A 13,815-nucleotide genomic window follows, 5' to 3' on the forward strand; every position below is an offset into this window, starting at 1 on the left:
GGTCCGGGTAGTCACGCCCGGTGTGTTTCTCCGGCCGGACGGTACCCTGCGGCGTTTTTCCACGTGGGATGTCTTCTGTGCTGACCCCGGATTGCGATAAGTCGACCACGATGGGCTTTGTTTGAGCCGATCAACGTGCCGGCTCCTGGCAGGAGGTGGACCTGGACTTTCGTTTCTCATACTGGGCTTTTCTCATACGGCGGCGGCGGCTGCGCGAAGGGAGCGCCATGATTGTATCACCGCGATGGCTGGTTAGCGTCGGGTCACGTCACGCGGCGGCCGTCACGCTTTTTGTGCGCCGTGATGGACGATGGAGCGTGACTCGTGACGTGAGAACCGCAGACGGCTCTCTGCGCGCGTATAATGATCACCGGTCCGCCCCGATCGCCGTCCCTGTTCATTAGAGGTGCGGGCACGACGGCGGTGTGAGCGCTGCGCGTGAGGGCGCGCGGTTGGCCGTGGGACGTTCACCTGTGGTCAGTACGGCCAATGGGACAGGTGTGCGAAGTTCACGGCAGGTAGACAAAGTACTTTGGAAGCTTTGTGTTGTGTTGGTTTTGTACCAAAGACGTTTATAGCGGGATTGATATTGTGAGACTGTGATATGGTCTTGGACAAGGAACAGTGCACTTTCTGCAGGTAGGCATTGTTTCTTATTGGATTAGTCGGCAACCACTATGAACGTCAAACCCCTTGAGACCCCACTTTTTTGCGATAATTTTTAAATGCGTCAACTTTCGTTGACAATATTCTGGCAATGTATGTTTCAGAACCTGCCGAAACTTTTATTACTAAGGTATTTTGACGCCAAACGATTATGGAAGGTACTTCTCATTCACTCGTAATGTTAAGGTCAATTCAGGCCCGGGCAGAGGCTTGCGCTCGGCCACACTCGAGCCCCGCCACCAGCGCCATCTGCTCTAAATGCCATCTACCAGCGCCCGCTACCGCTACCAGCTACCGCCCACCATCAAGCCTGAATGGAGCGAGAGACGCGAGTGACCGGTCGCCGGGTAAGGAGCGCCGGAGGGGTAGGGCGGAGCTTAGCGCTGACGTCATTACGTGGCTCCGCCCCATGAACGCGTAGCCTCTACCCAAACAGCAGATTCGTTCCGTGAAATTTAACATTACGAGTGAATGAGAAGTACCTTTAATAATCGTTTGGCGTCAAAATACCTTAGTAATAAAAGTTTCGGCAGGTTCTGAAACACACATTGCCAGAATATTGTTAACGAGAGTTGACGCATTTAAAAATTATCGCAAAAAAGTGGGGTCTCAAGGGGTTTGACGTCCATAGTAGTGAAAGTGCAGTGCTGAACACGCCTTTGTTTTTCCGTTCCCGTGCTGCCAATCTCACCACAATGTCGCAGGCATTGGTCATTCCGCAATCGGAGCTGCATGGGCGGCATGTATGAACTGTGCAGTGCGCAGCCCTTGTCCTGACGCACTGCACAAACAGTCGACGACGGACTGAGCCGTATCGCCCTATCGCCCTGCGCTGTCTGTAGATAAGTTCATCCGGGCCTGGCGATGATCTCATTGTTATTAATATTCGTCATTGAAACAAACACGAACGTCCAATGCGCTTATCTCTGGTCTAAGCTCACCTATTTTTTTAACTCATTTGGACTTAATCTTACCGATAAGAAGTTTTAGGCTTTCAGAACAAAAGCAGGGAAGAAGAAGGTTATCTTGGAAATTATATGAATGCGATAACCGTTCCCCCGATTCAATTCCTCACAAGTTTCCGGCATGTCTAAGCATCAGAGTGGATGGCAGTCATCATAATTCTTACCTTATCCTGATATAAAAATGGTTCTTATCTGACAAAATGCGCTATTGAAGGACCATAACATGTTTACGCCATATCTTTATTAGCTGCTTCAAACATTCAAACCACGTTTTCCGAGTGAAATCAAATCGTTCGGCTGTTTTGCCACGATTTTATTGCCTTTACCTGCCCCATTCGAAGCAGCGGTTTCAGGGTTGAGGTTCCTTGGTTGGACGTGAACCCTCGGTCCGACATCCGACTGCTGACTCGCCGCAGCGCTGATAACGTGTCTGCCCCAGTCTCGGTGCCATTACCACTATCTTATCGGGGTGGAGTGGCCGAGTGACGACATGCGGTGACGAATGCGGCGCTGTGGCGACGGCGGCGCGGCGCGGCGTGGCCTGACTTGGCTTGGCGTGGCGTGGCTTGGTGTCCTGACGACTGCGATGGCTTGTCTTTGCCTTTTCTCTTGAATTTCAAATTGGCAAGGGTCGTGTTTCCACTTTCATAAGGTTTATCAGCTACAGTGAATTTCTCCAGAACTCTAGGCGACGATTGAATGAGAGACCTTATTTTTAATCCATCAGACTTTGGTCAGACTCAGCTGCCAGACTTTGGTCCGGCTCAGACTTTGATCCTGTCATTCAAAACACTGCCTCGTGAGCACATCGCTGCGTTTGGTTTGGATGTGATTGTATTCCCTCAGTGTGTCAGCCGATTATTACGTTCGTGGAGATGAGATGATGTGAGGGCTTAGAATAGGAGATGGGTTACCTCCTCGGGCAATCCATCCTCCGCACTTTCTTCGCGGAGAAAACCAACCCCACCTCACGCACACCATCGCTATAATCATATCCACGACGTTTTGTCAACCATCTCGGCCAATTTTGTCTGGCTAGCCGCCGGACCTCTATTCGCGTGTGATGACCCCTGGACTAAAGTCGGTATCGCGTCTCGCGATGGCCTGGCGCCCTCTGACAACGTGCTGATGATGTCACCTCGTGGGTGAGGCGCTATCGCATCCGTCCCACCTGATAATTGTTCCACGCCGTGACAACAACAATTTGGGGAGTGCCTGAGGCGACACAGGGACCCGGGTCATTTTCACCGACACTTAGCCGGTCAGGAGTCTAATGAAGCTGATGATTGGTGTGTGGTGACACAGGAAGCTCGCGCGGGAGGTTGTACGCGGACAGAGTGCGTGCGGCTGTGGAGTGAGGCGTTTTTGTGGGTGACTCGTGACTTCTGAAATCACTCGCTGAAGACTGTCTGTGGCGACGTGGCGTGCCAGTGGTTGTGCTAATGCATGCAGATTACTGCCACTGTCATTAACTGAAAATCATTCCCTTCCGAGAGCCGTTCAATTAAGGGCTGCTTTTACCATTCAAAGTAGCCAGTTTCGTGTGTGTCTTCATACTATTTAACTTAGAAGAGAGATTTGAAGACCTTAAAGGGACCCTCCCACCTTCAAAAAAGTTAATGAATTGGCATAAAAGTGATGTCCCTTGGTTCAGAAAGAGCGGAAACGAATATCTACCAAATTTCACCGAAAAATATTCACTGGTTTTCAAGATATTAGGCTTTTACTTTTGTTTACTTTTTGGGATCTCCCCTGTTACTAGCGACTTTATTTGGAAGCAATAGTTTGGCAGCCTTAAAATGCGGCAGACGTTGCGCGCAAAGCAGCGTATACCACCACGTGTTAACGATGGTTTTAGTCTAAGATTTAAAAATAGTTAGATCTCCGCTGACGTCACAAATTCTAAGGGGGCATTCCAATGCATTAGCCCCTTAGAATCCGAAAACTGCAAGTTTGAAATTCCATATCTTCGAATTAAAGCATTTTTCGATGTTGTGAGTGCCCAAACCGGTATTTGCAGGCCATGGCCACCAATTTGGCTATCTCAACTCAAAACTAATGTTAAGGTGGGAGGGTCCCTTTAAGTACCCAAACTGAAGTGTCATTCACTTACCTAATGTTTTTCAGTAATTGGCATTTCCAAATTCCTGGCGCATACAAATGCCTAAATTTCCATCGGATATCTGGATAAGTTTTCTTTTGTATCACTGCTGTATAATGTCAAGATAGGTGGCTCTCACACCGACACCCCTGACCTCCACTGACACGTTTATGTCCCTCTTTTCGGCAGGTGCGTCTGGGGCAACTGCAGTCCTCCCCCGTGGCCCCTGAGCCTCACCTCCGACTACCACAGTGACGGCCGCGAGACACCGGCCACCGGCCGCTCCGCCACCCTCCCTCCTCCGGCCGACGCCAGCCTCAGTTCCGCCTACTCGTGGGACGTCCAGCCGAGCCCGCGCTCCCTGCCCTCCTCGCCACCGCAGGAGAGGGACCAGGAGAGTCCCGCGGCGCGCTCCGACGGCTCTTCCTCCTCGTCTGCCTGGAGCAGTGTTCACGAGAGTGACTGCGAGTGCTCGCTGCAGCTGAGTGCGCTCGCAGTGGGAAGTGTCGGTCAGGGTGCGAGGCGCAGGTCGGTGCCGGAGCGCGTCTGCCGCCGGCGCAGGACACACGCGCGGCGCGAGACGCGGTGGCCACGGTGCGATACGAGTAGATACGACGGGTACCGATCCTCCGACGAAGATATGGACGCCGAACGAGGTGAGTTGGGATGGTGGGATGAGGTGCGGGCTGGACGGAGGAGGAAGTGTCAAAAGCAATGTTGGAGGGTTGAGCGATGGCTGGCTGGACTACCGAACAGCAACTTAGAGCGTGTTTATCCCATTAAGGCACTAATTGCCCGTCGGATCCAGCTGCCTTATGCTAGCCATATCGGAATTTCGTCACCCTCATATGCATGCGTGCTGTAAGAGTGTGTACGTACGCCCCTGCCCTGCCATCGATTCATCACCCTACAGCTCCCCACTGCCGGCTGTCGGCGGACATCCCCGCACGCTGGTCAGAATTAGCACCCATTTGTCGGTGATGCGTCATCGTGCGTCATCCGACGGACGGATGACGCCAGGAGGGGTTGGTGAGGGAGAACAGTGGCGTGGTCCGACACACCCGCGGGTTGACAGCAAAGGTCAGCCAGCACGGATAGTGATTAGAACAGGCCACGGAATTCACTGCTGTTTTGGTGGCACAAAGAATCGTGATGCATGGGTGACGTGTAAGCATGATAAGATTCATGGCTATATAAAGCCAATCAAACGACTTTTGACTATCTACTTCGTTTTTTATGTCTATTAAACGTTGTCACCTACTCTTTTCACCCATGCTCTATTTTAATCCGTTCACGGACCTGGGACCCTCGGCCTTTCTTATCAACACACCCCGGGGTCGTTGCTCGCTACTGCAGATGGCCTCGATAACTCTCCGGGGTGTGAAGACGGGCTGGGCGCGGTGGAAGGAGAGGGAGAGGTGTGCAAGGGGCATGCTGGTTGTTGATCTTGGTCGCTGGAGCGGAATATAATAAGATAGTGGAAGGCTGAGCGGAGAGACGTATGTTGGATGGTTCTTTTTGCCACCAATTGAGGTTTTCAAGGAATTTCAGACGACTGTAGGAAGTCCGAACTTTCTCCATGTAAGACAACCCACGCTGCTGCTTTGTGTCTGAATTTATCAACCCTTCAACTGTCATAAACTCTTCACGACTTTCATCCTGTGTTGTCGCACAAGCCCGAGGTGTCATTCACCGCGGCTTGTTCATGAATAATTCAGCCCTCCTTTATGAACTGGTCCCAGCCGTTACCCTCCCCTCGGCTGAGTCTGATTGCCGGATAGTCGCCGTGCTGTGTCGCGATGGTCCGCCGACTGTTGAAGGGCGATGTCCGTGGACATTCGGCTCGACGGACGTCGCTTGTCGCCCCGAATCTGTCCGGGTCGTTCCAGATCTGTCAGTCCGTCTGTCCACCGGCACAACGCGGCGGGGGCCCTGGATAGGTGACCCATTCACCGGTGTCAACACCCCGGCACCTCGCGGGTGTGAATGGGTTCATCCGGTGTTGCGTTAGTTGGGGTTTGTTGTGTGACATAAGTGGGACACGGAGCGAGAATAGTGTGGTGCATTCATGGCACTCATGACGTAAATGATGCCACTTTAGTATTCAGACGGCTCTCATTGTAAATTTGCACCTGTGCTGCGGGTGTGTTGCTCCAAACGAGCGTTCATGTCTGAGTTATTTTCTCTTTATGGGGTCAGTTCTATCCCATGTGTACTGAATATTATAATATCCAGGCCCGATATCATGTCGGAACAGTCTATTAAGGTTGTCGCAACAGACTCTCACATTCCTACCACTGGAATTTGTTCCCTCTCGCCTGTCTGCGCGTTCCTGATTAGTTTATCGGTCTGTCCGAGCGGGCAGTGCCGCCGTGTCTTCTCGATACGCCTGCGATCGTATCATCCTCTGACAAGGTCCCGCCTCTTCGTGCCGTTTATCTCACTCGTGTTCGGTAATGTGGCTCTGACGCCTGAGCTGGCTCCTCGACCTATGGCTACGCACGAGAGCGAGATATCAGAGGTTTCCCATGGGCGCTTCTGTCCGTCCGTCCGATGGCGGTCTAAAAAGGGCCACTGCGGGTGATGTAGAATGGTTCGGGGAAGGAAGCATCGCCGGGTATCTGTGGTTTTGGGCCCTGTCGGATCGCGGCTCTTTTCGTTGAGTGAAAAGTTAATTTGACATGCTAATGACTGGTCGATCTAGCGGGGATGAGGAGAGAATCTTCGTCTTTTGACCTATATCTATGGGTAAAATGGAGAGGGGCGGTCGGGCCTGAATGCGAACGACGACCGCACTGACGTCGTGAGGGTCGAAGGTTTCTTCAAAAGTCCGCAAAACCGAACGAGACCGTCTTTCGTCAAAAAGCGGAGGGCACCCTCATCAGTAGGCATACCGGTTGTTTTGAAAGCGTCACTGAGTGGGCCCTGCGACTCTGAGGCCGCAATTATATGTCGACAGACCGAGCGGTGAACTAAGCGGCGGTCTTCTGTGAGCAGCGTTCTCATGGATCCACGTTGAAAAGCTATTTGGCCGCTTCTTCGGCGACGATAAAAGGTGATAGTGCGTGGAAATTATTCGGCAGCGCAGGCAGCAAACTTTGTGCCAAGTCCGTACTTGTCACCAGCCAGGAAGCATAGCTGGCTTTGTAAAGCGCTTTGGCAATATTTTGGCCGCGTTTGGCAGCATTTCAAGCCCTCAATCTGTTGCGTTATCAGCGCAGTGACGGTGGTGATGTCGATGTCGATTGTCGATGGTGCTTTTGATTTGATTTGTCACAGTCAGCTACTGTGGACCGCACGCACAAATGAAAACGTCCGGGCCGGAGTTTGTTCCACTTTCCTGCTCAAAAGCGGCGGTGTTCGGCGCCCGCTCTCCGCTACTGCGTGCGGAGTTTGGTAGCGACAGAGGCGGAAATGCGTGCCTGCCATGAGTTTGCAAGTTTGTCGGCCTGCTGGCAATTGTGGAGGGTGCTACTTTATTTGCCAGTTGGTCTAGTTTGGATTCAGTTTGTATCTCCTCGCTCCGGTTTTCAGATTGTGCTGGTCGGTACGATCATAGCGATTTATAGGCTAGTTTTATTGATATTAAACAATTTCAATATGGTAACAGGTGGAAAATTGGGCGAAAATTCAATGCTGCTTGCAGCTTGATGCTTTTTTATTCGCTCTTTAATGCTACGACTCACTGGGTAAATTTCGTGCGTGACATTCCATGAACACCCAGGACCAACGACGATTGGGTCTCCGTCGTCATCCCTGCTGGATCGGATCTCTGGTCCGGGAGAGCGCCCCACATGTAACGGACCGGCCGATCGCCACCTGCGGGAGGTGGCGGCTCGCATCAAACCGCGTCCGAGCCTCAGGAAGCCGGCAGCTGGCAGGTGTCGACCGCCGCCGCCGACGCCGACAACGACGTTATGTTCGGTGGATGTGCGTGGGTCATGGTGGCTACGGGCTGGATGTACTCGTAGTATCCATCATCAGATTTTCCCGGTAGGGGCCAGGCAGATGACCGACGTTTGTTCACATTTGTCCTACTCCACCCATGCTGCTGTCCCATCATCGTCGGCTCTATCCGTCGGGTTCCCCTGTCCTCACTATCCCACTTTGTCTAGTTCGGCTGTCCGACTGTCCAGTTCTGCTATCCGGCTGTCTCGCTGTCCATTCCTGCTGTCCGGCCGTGCCGCCGTCCGCCCATGCTGCGGCCGCCCGCGCCAGAGGTGTGAATGGTGGGTGGACGTGCACGGCCTCGGCTGCCAGGGCCGACACCGGGACCATTGTCCACCGTGGACAGACAGTGGTCCGCTGCGGACAGACCGGCGGTCTGCGGTGACGGGGACCGCACGCTGGCGGGGACCGTTGTCGGTCCTGGATGATGGCTCGTGCTGTCACTGACGCTAAGTGACAAAACGCGCTAAGTGTCAGGGGAGTGAAAAGGGAGGCAGCTTTTGGAAATGTTATGGAGCTTGACTGGTAGGCGTTGTTTTTTTTTGCCCGTATTTCTAAAGGGTTCATGTTCCTGCGATTTCGGAAGATGAGGGGTTGTTGTATTCTGTGCCACTGCGGTATCTCTTGTCCGTATGAACAATGCTTATCTTAAAACATTGTTTTGTCTTTAAGGTTAGCTTTGTAGGCATGTCCGCCAAGACCACCGAGATGTCAGGATAAATAGAAGCCATGCGCTGTTTTCATTTGAGGGTACACTGAGCCGTTCCGATACCAATCCAGACAGGATCTCATCCACTGTGCCGTTAGATCTTATTGTTTCCTGTGTGGCGGCGCCTCTTACGAGCGTTCCGGCTGGATTCCTCCTGAAGCTTTGTCTGGTCAACAGATGGTGTGATGACCAGCTTAACGCAGTTTCGGACGAAGTTGTTCGATAGCTCTCCAGACTGGATCGTGTCGTATCGAGTACGGATACGTCAGCCATTTAACGGTGTAGTCAAACGTAAACCACTATGGGACGTCAGCTACTCGTGGGAAGCTCTAATTGCAGTTGCGTTTGTGTATAAATTGCTAGCTTTGATCTAGGAGGAGCTTGAGCAGGCCTTTATTACATAAATGGCCATATATTTTCATTATTTGTCAGCATCGCTCCGGTGCAAACTTACAGCTACCAAGTCTGAGCTCCACACGGCATAACGGACCCATCACTTCTAAACTTTGCCCTAGTTTTCCTCAGCCTACGAAGTTTGCATCTGCTGGCTGAATTCATATAGCCTGACTGACCTTTCAAGCTCAGCATTCCATTACCTGGAGGTCGGGCTGCGTCACGCTATTTCCAGAAGCTGTGCACTGAAAGACACAGCGTTAGCAATGGCGGCAGTAGCAACGGCTGCAGTGGTGGCCGGCCGCAGCTGCACGCGACGGGCCGCAGCGGATCTGATTCAGCGGCGCTGCATATTTAGTGGCTCTGTCGTAGGAGCGGGACGCTGCCGGTATCAGTGAAGGGATGTCGTCACCACTGGGCCGTCGTGACCAGTCGCCTGACCAGTGAATGTATCCGCAGCTCTCTGGAACCGAGAGCGGGAGAATGTGAAGAGGCTTGTGTCCTCGTTTTGACTCCTACAGTTTAATACTGTTACATTGACAGAGTTTGAGTGAGAGGGAGCCGTTAGTAGCGTTACCAAGTGCACTCGCTTAGAGTAAGATGTTTGATATAGGGGTCTTTCTCTAGACCCGAAGCGGAAGTACCGTGCAATTGGAATCTTCCTGAGGGAGGTGACGAAGCTGAGGTCGGTGTGAAGTGTGACTCACGGTCGCGGAAGGTGTCTCATCCCGTACCTATTCAGTTGCTGAATCGCAGCAGCAGGTGAAAAGCCTGTTGCACAAAGCGCAAAGGGATGACGACCGGGCTCTCTGGTGGTTTGATTCACTGCGAAAGCCTGTTCAAGCGTTAACTGCACACCGTAACACGAACAATGTGCTAAATCCACACGAAGCGATCTATGCTGACACCTGCTCTAACCCGCTAACCGCGGGTGTGAGAACCCGAACAGGATGTGCTGGGGACGTGCCTCGATTGTTGCGAGTCAATTGGGTGCTCCGTGCGGACGGAACCCGTACCACCGACTGCTGACGTGACCCGGACGCTGCACAGGTCGTGGTTGTTGTGCCGGCCAGGATGGGGTTGTTGTGTGAAAGGGTTTGTTTGTTGTGCTGCATAGCGATGCTTGCTGACTGTCCGGTGGTTGAGGTACTGTAGGCTTGCAGTGTGATATGGAAGTGTTCAGATAGGCACGTCATGCTACGTGATGGGTATTGTTCACTTGCCCGAAAGGTCGGTCGATGCTAGGCGTTGCCGATCCACGTTACTAAGCCGTCACATGACGAGTGGATATTTAAACTTCTATCGCTCGTACGATGCACGGCTGACCTGGCAGCTGGCTCCGATCAGTTCAGTTCATCTGACAACTAGTTAAGCTCAGTTTAGATTACCTTATGACTGTCTCAAAACTCAGTCCAGCATACCTGTCACCCGCCAGACCTCCCTGAACCGCCCAAAGCCAAGCTTCCACATAGCGGGTCTCTCGCGCTGGCGCTGGCCTCTGGCCAGTATCCCAGTTCCGGTCGACACGTTTTCGCACGTTACCCTCGCCTGGCATCCAGCTGCCACCGACCGCACCTCGCTCGGCTGGCCACGCCAGTTCCAGGTGCGGTTTCTCGGGCGGAGACTTTCGTACAGACCTGGAGACCGGTGGGCGGTGGCCGTGTCTGACCGGTCTGGCTAGCTATCCTGTTGGGAGCACCAGAAGTTGGGCATGTATTTGTTGGACTACCATCGCGCTGCTATAAAGACTTCCCTCTCCTGGTATGTACGTGTCTATCTTTACTGTCCCTCTCGTGGGGCGAACTTTGCTGGTGATGCTCCTCCCCTCCTCGTCGACCGGGCCTGGCTGGATCGCTTCCTTACTCTCGAGGCGGGATCTGCTGTTTATCCTCCCCTCTTCACGGTTCAGGCTTAGCTGATGAGTCCACCAGTCCTTAGAGCTGAGCGGTAGACAGGAGGAGAGATTTCCTGTGTGCTCTCGGCCGCAGAGTGAGGCGTCTCGCAGGGGTGATGTTCTGGCCCACCTCTGTTTCCAGAGGGCGTGGCGTCGCTCGTCCTCGGATTGCCAAAGCATGCCGTCCATCCCCAGGCGGGTGAGGTCTTTGTGCGTAGGTACTCCGCCCACGATGTTTATGACCTGGATAGTGCAGAGCGAGCTGCGGAGTCGGACCGTGGTGTTTTGTGCAGCTGTTTGTCGCCGCGTGCCTGCTTGTCGTTTGTCGTCAGTCTTGAGACGAGTGGGAAGAGTTTTTGTGCTTACCTGACGAATTGATTGTTATTCCGGTCACTGATTGGTGTGCCTTTCTGTAATTGAATTGTAGGGCGTCTTACGGGTGGGAACTGTATGAGAATGTCATGCTACTCGCGGTATTTCTAGACTAATGCTGTTTGGAATTGGCATCACCTGTTCGATACGAATGTAAATGACATATTCAGTACAATGAAACTTGTTTTCCACGGCACTAGAGTTTTCTGCTGAGGATGATCAATCACATTTTCCGTCGATTTCCCTTATCGGACACATTATCGGCGAGTTATTATTCATTTCTCTGTTGGTTTTGGTAGCCATGAGGTGACTCGCGCTCAATTGTGGGAGTTTACGGCGTATATCTAGCACGTGCTCCATCATTGGGCGTCTACCACGGACCACGATACACGCTGGTTTTCGACTTTGAACTATGTTTGGTACTCGCGGGTAGATCGAAGTTATCGATTAGGCGATCTTTACTCTTGGAACTGAAACTGATAATCTCTTCCTGTGGCGAGTCATCAGGGTCAGTTGAAAACAAAATGGAGCCGTCTTATCGATTGCCGAAACGCAAGTACCCTGACATTTGCCTTTTTTAAAACAGCAACACGTGTCGATTTCGTAAAAGCCAAGAGAAACACATTTATAAATTGTTTTACTGCCTACAATTGTTTTACTGCCTATGCTTAAACTCAATTTGTGTACGAGTGAGTGAGTCATTTTCTTTGCAGCCTTGCATCATACGGTTGGCTCGAACCCTGCGACGGAGAGTGCAGAATGCAGATCAAATCTGCGCTCAACCGGACGCGTTCAATTGCTATCACTTATACCATGAGTCCCACTTGAAACCGGAGCTCATGCCCCGGTAGACCAGATCCGTCCAACGTACCCCATCCGCCTACCCTTTCCGATCTCATCATGGTGTCTACGCTTGTCAACTCAATCTTGAAGCGTTGTTGTCAGCAGGGCTGCGGAGTCGATGGATTTTCGGCGACTCCGACTCCGACTCCGACTCCGGCTTTCAAAAACCAGCTCCGACTCCGACTCCGACTCCGGGCAGAATTGTCGACTCCGGCCGACTCCAACTCCCGACTCCGACTCCGCAGACCTAGCAGGGCTGCGGAGTCGATAGATTTTCGGTGACTCCGACTCCGACTCCGGCTCGGGTTTCTAAAATCGACTCCGACTCCGACTCCGACTCCGGTCACAACTGTCGACTCCGACCGACTCCGACTCCGACTCCGACTCCGACTCCGACTCCGCAGCCCTGGTTGTCAGTCCCTTATCAGAGCTACCGCTATGTCAAGCCATTGCACAGTGGGGATTTTTCCGATCTAGCGCCTATTAATTCAAAAAATATTTTTTGGATTTTTGTTTATTTTTTGTGTCAGTAGGGCTAAGAAATGTCTGAATTTTTCATATATGGCATTGTTTTATCTGTATGTCCACAGCAAAACTAGGAAAAATGCGCCCAAAGTTCACACTCATGCGTGATTACTCAATGGGCTCAGCAAGGCCCGAAAGTATAGCTCAATTTCATTGTCCTGTCCTGTTGGTTTTAATCTTGCGAGGTCTTAAAGTTGCATATCGTCTGAAAGGCACCTTTATTAGGAATGGAATGGCAAACAGAAAGTATGCCACAACCTTACTAAGGTCACAAAAATGCCCTTTACAAAAAAACCTTACAGACACCATATTGAAGGAATGGTATTCTAAATAAATGTAGGAAATCAACAATGTTCTCCACACTTTTCCACTCCGAAATATATCCTATCGAATTCGCCACTTTCTTCTGCACAAGACAACGCCTAGTTTGGCTGCCGAAACTTGCCTGAACACGGAATATTCACATTAGAGTATCTTAACACCCCACTCGAGGAGCGCTAGGGCAAACAGCACGATATAGGTATGTTCCGGACATAGGCGAATAATTTTACTTCGTGATTTATATGATGCATATTTTCTGAGACACATTCATTAGGAATAGGATGACAAGCGTAAATTATACATACCGTAACCTTATTAACCATCGCACTTGTGGGGAGGGGGAGGGGGAAGGGGTCGGATAAAACCCCATGGTTTTCCGCAAATTACTCGCGCAAAAAGCGGCCGATCGCGCCGAAACTTTCGGTACCCTCGAGATCATCAATTTTACATCTAACCTAAAAATTTCATGACTCTGACCCAACTGACCTTTGACCTGTGGCATATTTCTCGAGACCATGTTTGGCCGGAATCGCGATTCGGCGTATGCCAGCTCACATTATCCGCGGTTTCCAGTCTTTTTGTGGTTTTAAACGCTCAAATATGTGAAATGATGTTGGTGCCATGCATAATGGTGGGAGTCAAGGTCACGTGAAGGTCAAGTCAAGGTCATTGACCTTTTGATGACCTTGGTTCACGTTTTCGAGTTTTACTTGTTTCTAGGGTAGTTTTTGGTGCTGATTTCGATTTTAGCAGCCATTTGAATATTTACAAAGTAGTTCTAGTGCCTTCGTTCCATGTTACGAAGCTATCAGTAGTAGGTGACACTTCTATGGATGGCCGGCAGGACGCCTACTAATTGATCTAACCTGACCTGACCCGACATGGCCTAAATGCATAAATACATCGTCTGTGATCAAAACTAACATGAAATTCGTGATCAGCACCCCAAAATACCCCATAACACCCTAACTTTGCGAAGTTTCAAGAGGTCTCGATTTCCCAACTTTAGTTGGGTCATTAAACTGACTTGGAAAGTCAGCTTATGACCTTGGACTTTGAAATTGGATATATTCGGCCT

General features: G+C 51.4%; 1 protein-coding gene across 3 annotated transcripts in view; it reads left to right on the forward strand.

Annotated features, from left to right (window-relative positions):
- Positions 1 to 13,815, forward strand: part of LOC122386575 — a 232,675-nt gene that overhangs the window by 66,179 nt on the left and 152,681 nt on the right. For all 3 annotated transcript variants that reach the window (XM_043375873.1, XM_043375874.1, XM_043375875.1), the window contains one exon: positions 3,922 to 4,388. In XM_043375873.1, coding sequence (XP_043231808.1) covers positions 3,922 to 4,388 — 467 coding nt within the window. The remainder of the gene's footprint in view (positions 1 to 3,921; positions 4,389 to 13,815) is intronic.

This window comes from Amphibalanus amphitrite, unplaced genomic scaffold (assembly GCF_019059575.1).
Source record: "Amphibalanus amphitrite isolate SeventyFive unplaced genomic scaffold, NRLGWU_Aamphi_draft 000256F_arrow, whole genome shotgun sequence".
Taxonomy (NCBI): Eukaryota; Metazoa; Arthropoda; class Thecostraca; order Balanomorpha; family Balanidae; genus Amphibalanus; species Amphibalanus amphitrite.